Here is a 14097-nt window from a genome sequence, read left to right as displayed (position 1 = left end):
ACACAGGATAATCTGCATTATGACTACGGGCCCTGCGTCATGAAGAAAAAAAAAAAAGCCCAGAGCTTCAGGCAAATGCGAAGCCAAAGAGTTTGATGAACGATTTTAATAACTTGTTGGTTTGTGAAATGAGCATGACTGCTTCACTAAACAAAGGCTCAGATTTAAAGCGTGGCCGAATCACCTGAGTAAATAACTATGTACAGTAGAGACCACATGCAAAGTTTGATCATTTCCATGCTGTGGGCTTTGAATAATTACATGGTTACTTAAAAAAACAGCTAGTAGTCAATGGAGAATAAAAATACTTAAACATAAAGAATACGATGTAGTTCTGTATCTAATCACCAGCGCAAGCAAAACCGATGCTTTGAAAGTTTTTCTGTTTTTGTTTTTAAAGTCCACTTATCTCTGCTAGAAAATAATTTGTTTTATTCATTAGATTTCCATTTTTAAACTTTTCCTCAACATTTTTAAACAAAAATCAAACACTGGCCCATAATCGTACCTTCAGTGCCATTAGGTGTCATGGAATTGTTAGTGATGTGCGAGTTGTCGAGGTTGGGACCATTAGGAGACTCACTGCTTCCACTTACTCGGCTGTGAGGACTGGCTAGATCCTGCATTTCCATAGACCTGGCAGAAACACACACACACATGCACACACCAAATCAAATTACACACATCACTCTGGTTTCAGGGAAGGCTCTAAGCTCTGATACACAATGGCCTGTACACAGCATGCATAGCTGTAAAAATGCACAAGGCAAGCGGAGGCTGCGGGAGCAAAAACGCTGGATATTACTGTACACAACTGAGCATGACAGCACCACGTCAACATTTAAAAATAATGACAATCTAGGGAACTAAGACAGAAACGCAAAAAAAATGTAAATATTTGAGGGAATCAAGAAAACAAACAGGAAGATATCTAAATTTACTCATGGAAACTGTCTGAATCCCAGCACTTATCAAGCTGCAAACACAATATTTACTGTCAAATTAGCCAGCCGTTTCACGAATCAAAAATGGTCTTAAGTGTATATTGTTTTGTGTGGTAATGATGACTGTTAGCAGATGTTTGCTGGTTTGAGGCCATGCTTACTGTGCCTGTTAAAAGTGCAGCACTCTGTCTGATTATAGGAGCCAGCTCCTCAGTGATGGGCAGATGAGAAGCTCATGAGCCATGTGTTTGCTCTGGCAAGCTTCTCAATTGTTTCTGTGTTTGCACTAAGGACCACGCCACTGAAAACATTATTCTGTCTTCCCGTTCGTGTGTTCAAAGGATTTGATCGCACAAAGACACATGAACGGAGAGAATGAACGAGTGATTTCAAAAGTACAAACACTGCGTCTCACTCGTTCATCTGTTGTCAACTGCCAGTTGATAGAATTGGGTTAAAATGTTTTCTGCACTGCAAAACTGAATCTTAAAAGTATGTAAAAAGACTCGTTTAAAGAAAAATCAAATTAATTTCTGTCTTCCACGAAAAACAAACGTTTTTCAAGAAAATATGTCTTAGTGACTAGAATATTTTTTCTTAAAATAAGAATTCCTTAGTAAAACTATTTTCCTTACCCCATTGGCAGATTTATTTATGTATTTTTTGCTTATTTAAAGAAAATCTGCCAATGGGGTAAGAATTTTAAAACTATTTCCAAGGGGCCTGTCCTTGCAGTTTGTAAAAATCAGATTATTTCTTGGTCCAATGCAGATAAACAATTATTTAGATAAATGGTTAAATTACTCTGACAAGTCTGACATAAGCCAACTCAATTATGTGCTTCAACTATCAAGTGTACACAAATTCTTAAAAAAATATAAAGTTTTATTTTTCGTGTGGACAAAATAAAAACATGCACAAATCCATTTTTTGTACTATTCCATCAAAACAATGTCATAGGCTGCAAAAAGTAGACCAAAATAGAATATAAAAATATCAACCCTTTACTAATACAATCCTTCAAGATGATCCAGAATAAGCTTTGTCCGTTTTCTTGCAACCATGTTACTTAGTCCTGCGCTATATCTGAGATCTCTGCCCGTGGACTGCTGGTTCAAAATCCCCCACAGTCACTTTCCACAGCATTGATATTACCCGGGAAATACTAGCAACGTCTGAACACTAATCTGTGATGCCACACAGAGGGCTTCATGTCTCTGGAGCTGCTGCAAATGCCACAATGGTGCTCTTACCTGGACTTAGATGGCCATGAGTCCTCTCAAACCACACTCCCCTTTCTTTTCTCTACCTCCACCTGCCCCAGAGGAAACAATGTCACTCCTTGTTATCGCAGCTCAATGTCACAGTCCGGAGCCATCCGAGACACAAAAAGGCTTGTCTGAGAAAACATTATTGTTATTCTGAAGCAGAATGGGAAGAGAAGGCTGGCTGGGGAACAGAGGTTCACATTGTCTCTCTCTGAGCCGCAGCCCTGCTCCACTGTTGTTTCCTCCTCCAGGTCTTCCCTCCTCCTCCTCCTTTGCAAGGGGAGCACAGCCAAATGACGGAAAGGTGATTCATCATTGGTCTACGACAGCTGCAAACTGGATTAGCCCTCCCCCAATCAACATGTAAAGCGGCTTAGCCAAGGTAAGCAGGAAGGGGTGAGGTGGGGGGGGGTGAAGGTAGGCAGAGGGGTGAGGGGTTGGGGTTCGAAAGGGGCTGAGGGGCAGCGGAGTGTGGGAGAGCCTGCCTACTTCCCTGCTTCAGGTAGCCTGCTGCTGGAAGGAAGATGGGACTTGTTGAGCAGCGGTAAGTCAAGCGTGACACCCCTAGCATCTTCAGCAGATCTTTCATCTGCAATTGACACTATCTGAAATTTATCAGCACTCCTCCTCCAGGCGTACTGACAGGTCCTAATGACCATCAGGGCTGCTCCCTATAGACCTGCCCCCGCCTGGGGCTATGCTGCAGCACGAAGACCGGCAGTTCACCAACTTCACAACTTACTCTCTATTTTATATCACAATTTTATTATTTAAACCCTTTTTATTGATAGAAAAAAAAGCTCCTATTTTTTGTTTTATAAGATACATAACTCACGCCGCACACACTCATGCATAGAGCATTTCAGAGGCCCCGCGTCAACGCACACCCTCATACACACACATTCACATCTCTGACACAGGGGCACTTTGGAGGCCCCCAGATCAGTGGTGCATCTTAGACAATGCAAGAGACTGGAAACAAGAACATGGAGAGCATATGGAGCCACATATGTTTCCTATGACGCTGCAAATGCCTCTATTACTCTCCTTTAGCTGACAGTTACATTTTGCTGTCCACTCCCGCTCGGCTTGTCTCTCTGCAAACATCAAGCGGAGCCATATACTTGCATTGCTGTGGCGCTCTATTGGATTTGACTCCGACCCACTACGGGAATAAAGGGTCCAAAAGAGGTCATAGGTATTCATGTGGTTAGAAAAAAAAAGACATAAGGTCTTTTTTCAAAGATCCTGGTATGATTTTTTTTAATGGCTGTCTGTTTACATGAGCAAGGGTAACCTGAGCCAGGCGGTCTTACGTTTTTTTTTTTTTCAGCCAGCTTTGCTCTTCACACCAAAGCAAAGCCTTCATGAATACCATCCCAGCCTTACAATTTGCTTTCTCCTACCTCTGCTTGCAGCAGAGCCATCTTTAAAAATAATATTCATTTCATTTTGCAAAATTTACAAATCTTTCAGATCAATATCTGAAAAAAAAAAAAAAACAACAGTGGAGGACGGAGGAACACATTTTGCCACAGCACATTAACAGCGATCACAGGGTTGGAGGGGGAAGCGCTGGGGATGTGCGCTGGTGCATAGTGGCTGGTGTCTGTCTTTAGCAGCACAGAGAGTTACAGGCATGACCACGCTGATGTTTCCATCAGTGCCAGCAGGTGAAACCAACCAGGTGAAGAGGGAAAGGGAGCAAAGAAGATGGAAGAGGGAGATGGATAAGCAAACCTTTCTTCTTCACCGCTAAATATTTATTGTTTAAGAAGGGGCAGAAGTCAGATTGTTTGATGTGCGTCTCACTTCAACCTGAACTGCCAAGTCTTTGAAGCCAGCAGGAACAAAGCCTGGCTGCATGGACCGCTGGAAGTGTCATCAAGGAGAAAAGGTGCTGCAACTTGCTTCATTCATGGAGGTTAGTTTACCCTTATAAAGAAAAAAAAAGTCCAAACTCAAAAGATGTACTTTTAAAAAGAAATATTGGCTGTAGCATTTGTTACTGCAGCAAGCAAAATGCCTGGCAAACATGATTTTTTTTCATTTATTTTTAATTCATTTTTTCTATAAAAACAAGAGCTTTTTTTGATAAAGTTTGAATTTATTTGCTTTACTGTCATAATATTTTTTTTTACATTTTCACAGCTATGACAAAAACTGCTGTGCATAAAAATCTAGCAGCCAAACCTGAACAAAACTTTCAGATTTTTTAATGAAGTAGAGTGCGACAATCCCAAAAAACCAAGTGCTGCGCACTGCAGGTTTTACTAAACAATGCTTTAATCAAATTCTAACTTTAAAACAACTAATCCCCACTTAAGCTGGTCAGCTGAATCCACATGGTGGCCCAGGAAAAATAAATCCACTCGAAAAGAATGTAGATGCAGACAAATATTGGACACAGATGTGAGTGGAACTAGGCGCAGTTTATAAAATGGTGCACTTCACTTACATGGTCAAAAAAAGAAAACAAAAAAAGATGGATGCCCAAAAACCAAAAAATGAACCATTTATTTTATATTACTAAATTAAATGAATCCTAAAAAATATGTGACTTATAGCTTTTGTCTGTTCGTTATTAGGGATAAAAATAATAATTTACATAAAAGAAAACCCATTTTATTTATTCTGTGTGCATTTTAAATCAATACACAAAAAAGGCTACTGACAACAAATTATGGACGCCTTTTGATGCTCCCCAGAAAAACAAAAATTTCCCCCTCGTCTGAATAAGAAGCTCAGTTTTCAAGGAACGTGCTGCTTGCCGATGTGGAATTCTCCCCTATCTGACACTGTGCTCCAGCAATTCACTCAATAGCTACATTAAATCTGTTAATACTGTGCTCTTCAACCTTTAAAATTATTTCCAGAAGGTCCACTTTGCCGATTGAGGGCCAATCAAACAAGATTTAAGGTGGACAGTTTATCACAGGCTACCGATCAACATATCTGCAGAGAAGGTTCTAACAAGGACAAACCTATAAAGATTTTTGTACTTGTGCTGATTTTTATTCCAATACAAAAGATATGATGGTTTTTCAGAAAAAAAATGATGAGAATTTATATTTTGTTTAAAAAAAGAAGAAAGTTATTCACTGTAGATTAAATGTAGGCACAACAAACATTTTTCTGTTGAGTTTTTTAGTTCCTTTTTCTGAAATTTTCCTGATTAGACGGTACAACAAGGAAGTATTTACAGAGACAGAAAATAATATCAATGATTGAAAAATGTCAATCACCAAAAACCTCATTTCCTGCTCCATCTACTGGATTTTACATCCAAACAATGGCGTGTTAGCAAAACACCATTCCCTAGTATTTAGTAAACAACTTGTATTTGCTAATTGCCTGACTTAATAGTGGGTCTCTATTGGTTTTGTCCTCTTTTCACCCCTCCTCCAGCTGAGCTAGGCTGCATCAATTAGCGTTGTCTCTTTCCCCATTTTCAATCTCCCTGCCGATGGGCCCGAACGGCTAGACGCATCCATTCGGAAATCATCAGTCCTTGGGCAAACAATGGCACCGTCACCACCGCGCACTGCTGCTACGCGTGCGTGAAGAGCTGAAACACCGATCTCTCCATATGTAATGCAAATACACAGTGTAAACAGCACCAAATCAAGCTGCTCATTATCTCTTAATTGGATAAATAGGGTTATTGTGAGTGTGTGAATAGCTGCAGCAGGCAGCACACACACAAAAACACACACTGTCATGTTTGTCTACGGAGTAAAAGCCACTCTCCGAGCGAGCTCCCTCACAAGCCTACCCTAAAGTCTTAATGTCCTCTCTGTCATTAACACACACCTTTCCAAACACTAGAAAAAGAGGCAGACGTTGGAAAATGACATGAATTTAAGCTTAAAAAGGGAAACGGGAATTAAAGAGCTCTGTACAAACAAACAAACATGTCTTGCAATAATTCCCTGACTTGGGATGCAAGGCTGTCATCGTGCACAGAACATTAAACCAGAACATCCTTCAATTAGAGGGGCTGCTGATTACAGCCCGGCGAGTCAGTTTCGCTGCACGTGGAATAGCGGCGAGCGGAGACGCAGCACGGCCGGGAGTCGAGGCCTGTTGTCTTGATCAGACGCTGAGAGGCTTGCAGGTCCGCCTGCAGCATTCCTAGGCTCAGCAGATGGCCTCAAATGTCAGCTGCTTTAACTGGCTTAGTTTTTCTGTTCTTCTAGTAGAAAAAGAAACTAAAGCGGGTCGTCTTCCACCAAGCAAAATACAGCCAGGAGGCCAGGACAAATTAAAGAAATGGATACTGTCAAATAATTGTAGAATAAATAGTAAAACAGCTATTTTTACAAATATCCTAATCACGGTACGGAAGTTAAACATTTCAATTTTGTATTTGCACATTTTAACTAAAAATACAAATTTTAACTCCTAATTTTAACCTACTATTTTCAATACTATTTCAATCACGCCTATAATTACATCAGAACACGGGGACGTTTTTCAAATTTACAAGGCATAACAACTAAAATGACTCAAAGAGCATCATGTTCTAATTTAAATGTACGCAATGTTTTGTTTTAATCATTCTATTTACAAGATCAATTAAGAGATATACTAAATATATATATATATATATATATATATATATATATATATATATATGTATAAATTTGGTAGTTTAAGGAAACATTTTTGTACTTTTTTTTTAAATTGTGGAATATATGCAATAAAGTGATAAAAGAAATGATTCTCAGTCTACAAAATAGTGAAAGAAGAAGTCAAAGATGAATCAACAACACATCGGCTGTAAACATCACATAGAAAAGTTTAAACCATACTCACTGAAATTATAGATGAATCCCTGTGTGTTTATCCCCTCCTGTGCCGTCGTTTCTAAGCAGAAATCTGGTGGAAAAAGGTCAGTCAGTCCAGTAGACGGGATGACACACTTTGTTCAACAGGTCTCGGGTGCTGGTAGAGTCTGTAGCACGTCAACTGTTAATACAGGACTACTTTTTTCTTTTTCATTTTAGGTGTTAGAAGCCTTGGAGCCCTGCGCGCTCTCTCAGGAGACTGTCTGTTGAGAAAGAGTTGTTGGATTACTGCTTCGGCCAGTGACTGGTGGCTGTCTGAGGAAGAGAGAAAAAAAAGGGGGAGTGAGAGCAACAGAAAAAAAGAGGGCGGGAGGGAGAAGAGTGGTGAATGAGAGTGAGAGGGAGGCTGCTGCTGTTTGAAAAAGCAGAAAAATTGCACGGAGCTCTCTCACAGGAAGACTTCGAGTCCTGGAAGCGGCACGGGGGTGTTTCGCCTCACACAAGCTCCCCATATGTCATTCACTCAAAGCTTTCAGAAACAGAGTCCTCTCTAGATCGTATCAGTGGAGACCAAGACAATGAAATGGCAGCTCTCTGCACTGGAACAGCAGGCCGTGCTCACATGCCCCAGGGGCTCAAACATTTCCTCTCCCCCTCTTTAGTCTCCTGTTTTTGTTATGCTCCCTTTTTTCCCCCCACAGAAAACCACATTTTAGAGTTTTTTTTCTTGAAAACTCTAGATGGATTTTCTGTCATAGCAGGATCTTAGTGGGCCAAAAAAAGGGGGTCATTAGCCAAGGTGATGCAGATCCACAGGTCTAACAGCGGCTGGAAGGCTCGGCTCTGCCCATCTCCACGGCACTCTAGTGGAAGTCCTCCGTCAACACATACATGCAGAGTCTGTGTGCAAGGTAATGACTGCCTTCTGTCTGCTCCAGGTTATTATTTCAACTGTGTAAAGCTTCAGCACAAGGCCACGGCGCTACCGACGAGCTGAAACTGCAGGTTTATCCGAGCTGCAGACGAACCTTGAACAGATTTTGACGCAATATGTCAGGACTTTATTTCTAAGAATATCAGTTGGTAGACACATCAATGACCCATTGAATATTTGTTTTATTTTAGCAAAAATAAAAACTGCAAAAGAAACAGCAACCGAAATACTGATAAATGGGTCTGAGGAGAGAGGAAATCACACATTTACTATGGTAAGGAGGTGTTGAGAGAGAAAGAACATTCAGGTCTGCAAGAATAGTGTGCTGTGTTGGTAGCGGGGCAACAAATGTGCTATTTTCAAACGTTTATTATACGTAGATTGATCAATTAAAGATGTGTACATCTAACAGAGAGACATTTTTTAAATCTGAATTATAATAAAAAAGTGTTCTTTCTCTGACGCATCAGCTCTTGTTTGGATTTCAAAGTAAAAGCAGGTCAATGCCGTCCAGCTTCCCTGTCGTCAACAAGCAGCCGACAGAAATAGATCCAAGCTGCACTCTGCCTGATTTAAACACACTGCAGTGATAACGTGGACATGCATGTGCCGCCTCCTTTCACCAAGCCAACAGCCCACAGGTAAACCCACAGGATCCTGTTACAATATTGGAGCATAAAATATATTGCACAATATATTGCACAAAAGAACACATTCTTGGTAACTCAATTGCCTAATAATAGATGCTAGGGGACTCTCAGGTGACTATTTCTGATAGCAGAGAGGTGCAGATGCCAGTTCTGTTCCTTGCGTCTCAGCAGCGGCGCTCTGCCTTGATGGACAGCTACATAAAATTAGATGGAGATGTGATTTTGCAAGTGAGTTATTTTCAAATTGCACATTATAATTATCCAGAGTTGTTTATGTCTAACTGACTTTCTTCGTCCAAACCTGTATAAAAAGCTGTGCGATGTTTTGAATAAAGACTTTAGCCAGCCTAGCAGTTTCCCTGCATATGACTGGTGATTACCTTACCATTTCCTTGTTCCACAGTGTTAAATTAAAGGCTTTAAAAGGGAAACATTTTTTTATAAAAAGGAACAAACTTTCAGTGTTAGTTATTAACCTATAAAACATAATAATTAAAAAAAAACTTTCATTAAAAAATTCCAAACAACTTGGTTAAAAACAATGACAAAATTGTTTAATAAAACTTGGAAGGCTCTCCGTGTCTACCAAATGGAAGCTTTAACAAAAGATGCACAGATGCGGTTCGATTGACATTGCCACTAAAAAGCCACTTGCCAAAAACTATATCAAGTTAGAAATTTGAGAAGTGAGCTAAGATTAAATGTGAAGCCGTTCTTTATTAAGGATTATCTTGATGGGACTCAATGGTCCTCATGTGGGGCTGCAGGGATGCCTGCCTGCAATTTAGAGTGAGGAGAGATCTGAACTGTCCTCCGCTGCCAGCAGGTTATCCCCTCAGCTTCTCACACACATGGAAATAGACTTAACCCCAAACGGCTGACTGGGTTTTAAAGATAAGGCTTTGGGGGCTAACATCCATTTAAATGGAACATTTGTACGTTTTTAATCTCCATCGTTACAATAAAGCATTTCTAAATTAAGTTTGCTAAAAGGATCTGAAAGGGGAAAGAAACAGAATGACATCGGATCAAGCAGCACGGATGAAACAAAACGCTTACGCCTTTGGTGACACTGCTGAAATATTTTCAACACGCATATGCTGCAAATGTGTTTGGTTAGAGCTACTACAGTGTTTGTTCAGTGTCACCCACTGGACGGATCAAGTTCTTTTTTTTCCTGACATTTGTCTCGAAAGAGCATTACGCATTCAAAACTTTCCCTCAAGAAAAGAAATTTGAACTTAGGATAACTCGGGATACAATAACAGTTTTGTATTTTTTTTTACAAGCATTTACGGGTGAAGTGTTCACCTACGAACTTACAAAATACCAAAAAAAAGAAGAAAAAGTAAATAGATTAATTTCCCACTTCAACCTTGCCCCAGGTCGTGTGGAACGTTGAGTTTCCTGTCATTTAAATTGTTAATACAGAATGAGGACAGTCTTTTGTTTTGATTTCAAAAAGCAAGAAGTAACAAATGGTTAAAAAAAATGATAGTAATCAAAGCAAACAAATCACAAACTAAATAATTTTAAAGGAGCTAAATCTTATTCATTGTTTTTAAATTAAAGCTTTTAAGTGTCGTAATCACATCAATTTGAACCTAACATGTATACATCTAAGAGGCTTTCATTAAACTCTTTAAAGTTGACATGCTGTCATCCTTAAAAAAGGGGTTTGAAGGTGTGGACAGATGGTTCTGAAGGCTCAAAAATTAGTAGCAAGTGAAGAGCTTTCAAGTGGTGAATGAAAGCCTGAGACGCTTGTGCACAAACATCAGGTTGGCCTGTGTCTCTCAGGAGCAGTGCTGAAAGTAAACACAGAGAACCTCAATATGGAAGTGCACCAACCCTTTCTCACACAGACCGTAAGAGACAAAGGAAATGCTAAACCTCAATCAATGTCACTGACTCAAAGGAGCAGAGAGAGCCCACTGTTGCAGCCATCTTGCTTCCAAATCAAACAGGAAGAAAGAAAGAGTGAAATTATTCTCCATTTACTCATTTTGCTCAGACAGAAATCAAATGTAATTTACTAAAGCAGTTCTACTGTATATTTTGTAGATGTCTCGATGTAGACTAACCAGTGTATGGTTAAAACCTCCCTGTGGACACATTTGTCCGTGAGAGCGCCTTTGGAGGAAAGCCTGCTTTATGAGCTGCACAGCACACCTGGGGAAGGTCTACAAGGACGCAGAAAATCCTCAGACAGATACTTTATAGCTCTCTGGTGGCACAAAAAGAGCAGAACAAGCACACATCCGAGACCTATTATTCAGAATGAGACCTCACTAAAGGCCTGGAAGCATTGCAGCGGGCTTTATGCAGAGAATGTATACAGTACTTTACCGAAAGGCAAAAATGTTACAAAAATGAGCGACCTTGGGCGCCTTTCAGGCAGACTACTCTAGCACTGTTGTACAAGGATTCTCCCCTAAGGCGGTTCAGTTAATCAACTCACCTGTTCAGCGTCCTATTTAAGTCCAGGTGTGCAGTTGTTCATTCTCTTCCTTTACCGCAAGCGCTGCGTTCGTCGCCCCACCCTCCTCCTCGCCTTCCACCTGTGAGCTCCGTTAAGGGTAGTTATTACCCAAAAGTTTTATGGAAATCTTGTCTGATGGAATTGTATGGAGCCTTATGCCAAACTAAAAGAATGTGAATGCCAAACGAAAAGAATGTGAAAAATGTATTTATTTTTTTTACTGCATGAGTTGTCTGACTGAAAGTACATTTTGCTAAATGAAGCAACAAAAAGAATAATAAAAAACTTTTTTTCACTATCATTGCTTAGATAATTTCTGAGGTCATAGCAGGAATCTGGATGACTGTTTTGGGGTGCGCTATACACCTAGATTATACTTATAGATTTATTCATCACACACAAACAAGCACAACAATAAGCTTTAGAAAAAAAAGACAAGATAAAGTATGCAAGCCAAATGTATTTTTCGGTTATTTGTTTCAATAATTAATTAAAAACATGTATTATTCATATCCAGTTTCAAAGTTTATAGAAACTGTAGGCATAAAGATAGCAAAATCTTTTTAGGAAAAAAAAAGTCAGTGATGCAATCACTGAAAAATGTTGTCTTTCAGGTTGCTTAAATTGCATCTTGCTACAAAAATTGATTCTAGAAAGCAGATAGGGTGACTTTAGATTCAGTTGAGTACTGGTTCTGGGACTGATGTGGAATTTGGGTTTAAAGATAGAAACTGAACAGCAACGCTGCTAAATCAAAATCAGCTGCACCCTAAAATGCCATTATGTTTGGTAATAAATTTACGGCAATTTAAATAGAGGCATTTGTCAGCGTTGCCCGAAATGTCTGGCACTGACTGGCCTGTCACTTGTGCCGTCCAGGCAGCTAGACATGCGGCACTCCCTGTCCCCTCACAGCTGCCCAGGTCAGCAGAGCGCACAGAGCCGGACTTCTGATCAGAAGGTCCTGTAGTGAGTTTGGTCCACAGTCATTACTAGAGTTTCTCTTTACAGAAACTTCCACAGGTTTAGTTGCAAAATGTAGAAGTTTTACACAAAATTGCAGTCTTGCAATCCCGCCCTCCCTCAGGCTGACTCCCTGTCTCCCCTTCGTGGCACACTTTCCAAACCCCCTCTAGTCCAGCCACTGTGACATTTGGGAAGCCAGGAGTCCACATAACAAAAACACATTAGGCAAATGTCTGGGGTCAAACGTCTGTTTGAATTGGCCAGATGAAAGACACTTAGACTGAGTCTGAGCTTAATGACTGAACACAGTTGCACCAGAGGCAGTGCTGTGCAAGCCAGCGGTTTGTCTGCATTTTTACACTCGAGGTACGTCGCTAAGCAAGCGCTTGCATGTTTAAACCGTTTAAACTCTACTGTTCTTGTGAACTTACTCACTAACAGTGGTGAGCAAAGACTGCTGCTGGACTCCGACAGCAATCAGTCATTTTTAACTCCAAGACAGATTTAACAGCAGGTTTTTCTGTCAACCATGCCTCCTTAAATTAGCTAAAGTTTGGATTAACTGCACACCGGTCACTTATTTTATACAACAGCAGCAAACATGCTGAGCTGCACAATTCTTACATCCTTGAAGTTGGTGTGAACTATTAACAGCTTGCAGAACTACAGGGACTTCCAGCTATGCCAATGACTAGCATGAAATAAAATAAAGTTCCAAAATAACCAGAGGTATAAATGCTGTTTGAGTCTATATGTGAGAGTGCTGACACACATGCTAACACCAGAAAGTCTTCTGCAGTACTTCTTGGTGACGTTGTGCATCTGTTGGTTGTTTCACTGATCTATGTGCACTAGGGAGACAGCCTTTAGGTAACTGTTTTTCCTAGAACTCAACAGCTGCATTTATATATTTAGTGAGCAGGAAGAGCTGTATAATTTTATTCTCTTTAAAAAAAAAAAAAAAACTAAGGCTGTGTCCAAATTTCCCCACTACTATTTTATAGGGAGTTTCCATTTTTTAAGGGCGTTCTAATCTATAATTCCAAAATCTTCAGCCATGGAAATGGCCCAGAAGTGATCAGAAAGGTTTCAGTCAGAGGGAAATAAATGAAGCAATTTACTGAAGCATAAAAACTATCAGTTCTGGCTGTCCAAGAGATCTGAGAAGTCACACTTCCTGATGCAGTTCCCTTTCTACAAACACATCTTTGTAAAGGACACACACTCCGAGTTTCATATGTCATGTTTGTTTCCTCTTGATGTGTTTGGAGCAGAAGTGGCTCTGCTAGAAGGTGACGTCTCTTGTGAGGAAATGGGATTTAATGCACTGTGTATCAAAGACTATGCCTTTGTGTTTATGTGATATTAGGCTAATAACTGTAAAATGCTTCAGGGAAAACTATTAAATGACAAATTATCTCTACAGATATGGTGTCAGATGTTGGTGAGTTAGGAGGTTAAGGAACAACCTTTTCAACAAAGCTGTTTCTTTGCAGAACTCTGTTTCCACACAAAGACTAGACAATGTCACACACACACAGACCAAAAACATCATTACCAGTGTGTAAAACCCTTCACTATACATTTAAAATATGCAAATGAATTTTCATGGTATGCAATATCCTCATCTAATTCATTTCATTTACTGAATATAATTCTTTCTGTTTACATCTTTATTTCATGGTATTCAATACCTTCTTTGTTGCATCACTGCATTAATTGCTCATTCGGACAAATACTTACAGACCTCCGCCTACTGTCAAATAGTCGTATGAATGCATATTGACGATATGACGATTTATTATTTCATACACCGTTTACAATTGTAAAGTACTTATTCGTTCTATAAACTAATTGTCTGCAATATAAAAAAAACATACTTTTGGTTGGATGACAACTGTGTTTCATTGTTTTGTATGTGCAGTAATAAAGCTAAACAATAAAGCTAAATTTAGTCTAAACCAGAAAGAGATAAAACGGATTAGGAGATGAATGAATGAATGAATGAATGAATGAATGAATGAATGAATGAATGAATGAATGAATGAATGAATGAATGAATG

At 39.7% G+C, this 14097-nt stretch overlaps 1 protein-coding gene across 29 annotated transcripts in view; it reads right to left on the bottom strand.

Moving 5' to 3' along the window:
• The window catches only part of eya1 (EYA transcriptional coactivator and phosphatase 1), a 69723-nt gene that overhangs the window by 37429 nt on the left and 18197 nt on the right, over positions 1-14097 (bottom strand). For 4 of the 29 annotated variants that reach the window (XM_023950126.2, XM_023950129.2, XM_023950128.2 and 1 more), the window contains exons 1-2: positions 7031-7320; positions 509-636 (exon numbers count right to left, since the gene is read on the bottom strand). In XM_023950126.2, coding sequence (XP_023805894.1) covers positions 509-632 — 124 coding nt within the window. In that variant the 5' untranslated portion in view covers positions 633-636; positions 7031-7320. Of the gene's footprint in view, positions 1-508; positions 637-2197; positions 2260-7030; positions 7473-14097 lie in introns of those variants that run through there. The other 25 variants (XM_023950131.2, XM_023950132.2, XM_078938724.1 and 22 more) reach the window with 13 other exon arrangements.

Source organism: Oryzias latipes, chromosome 20 (genome assembly GCF_053564925.1).
Source record: "Oryzias latipes strain Hd-rR chromosome 20, Olatipes_Hd-rR_3.1".
NCBI classification, from domain to species: domain Eukaryota; kingdom Metazoa; phylum Chordata; class Actinopteri; order Beloniformes; family Adrianichthyidae; genus Oryzias; species Oryzias latipes.
The sequence above is the reverse complement of the archived record's forward strand: the minus strand, read 5'-3'. Positions and strand labels throughout refer to the sequence as shown.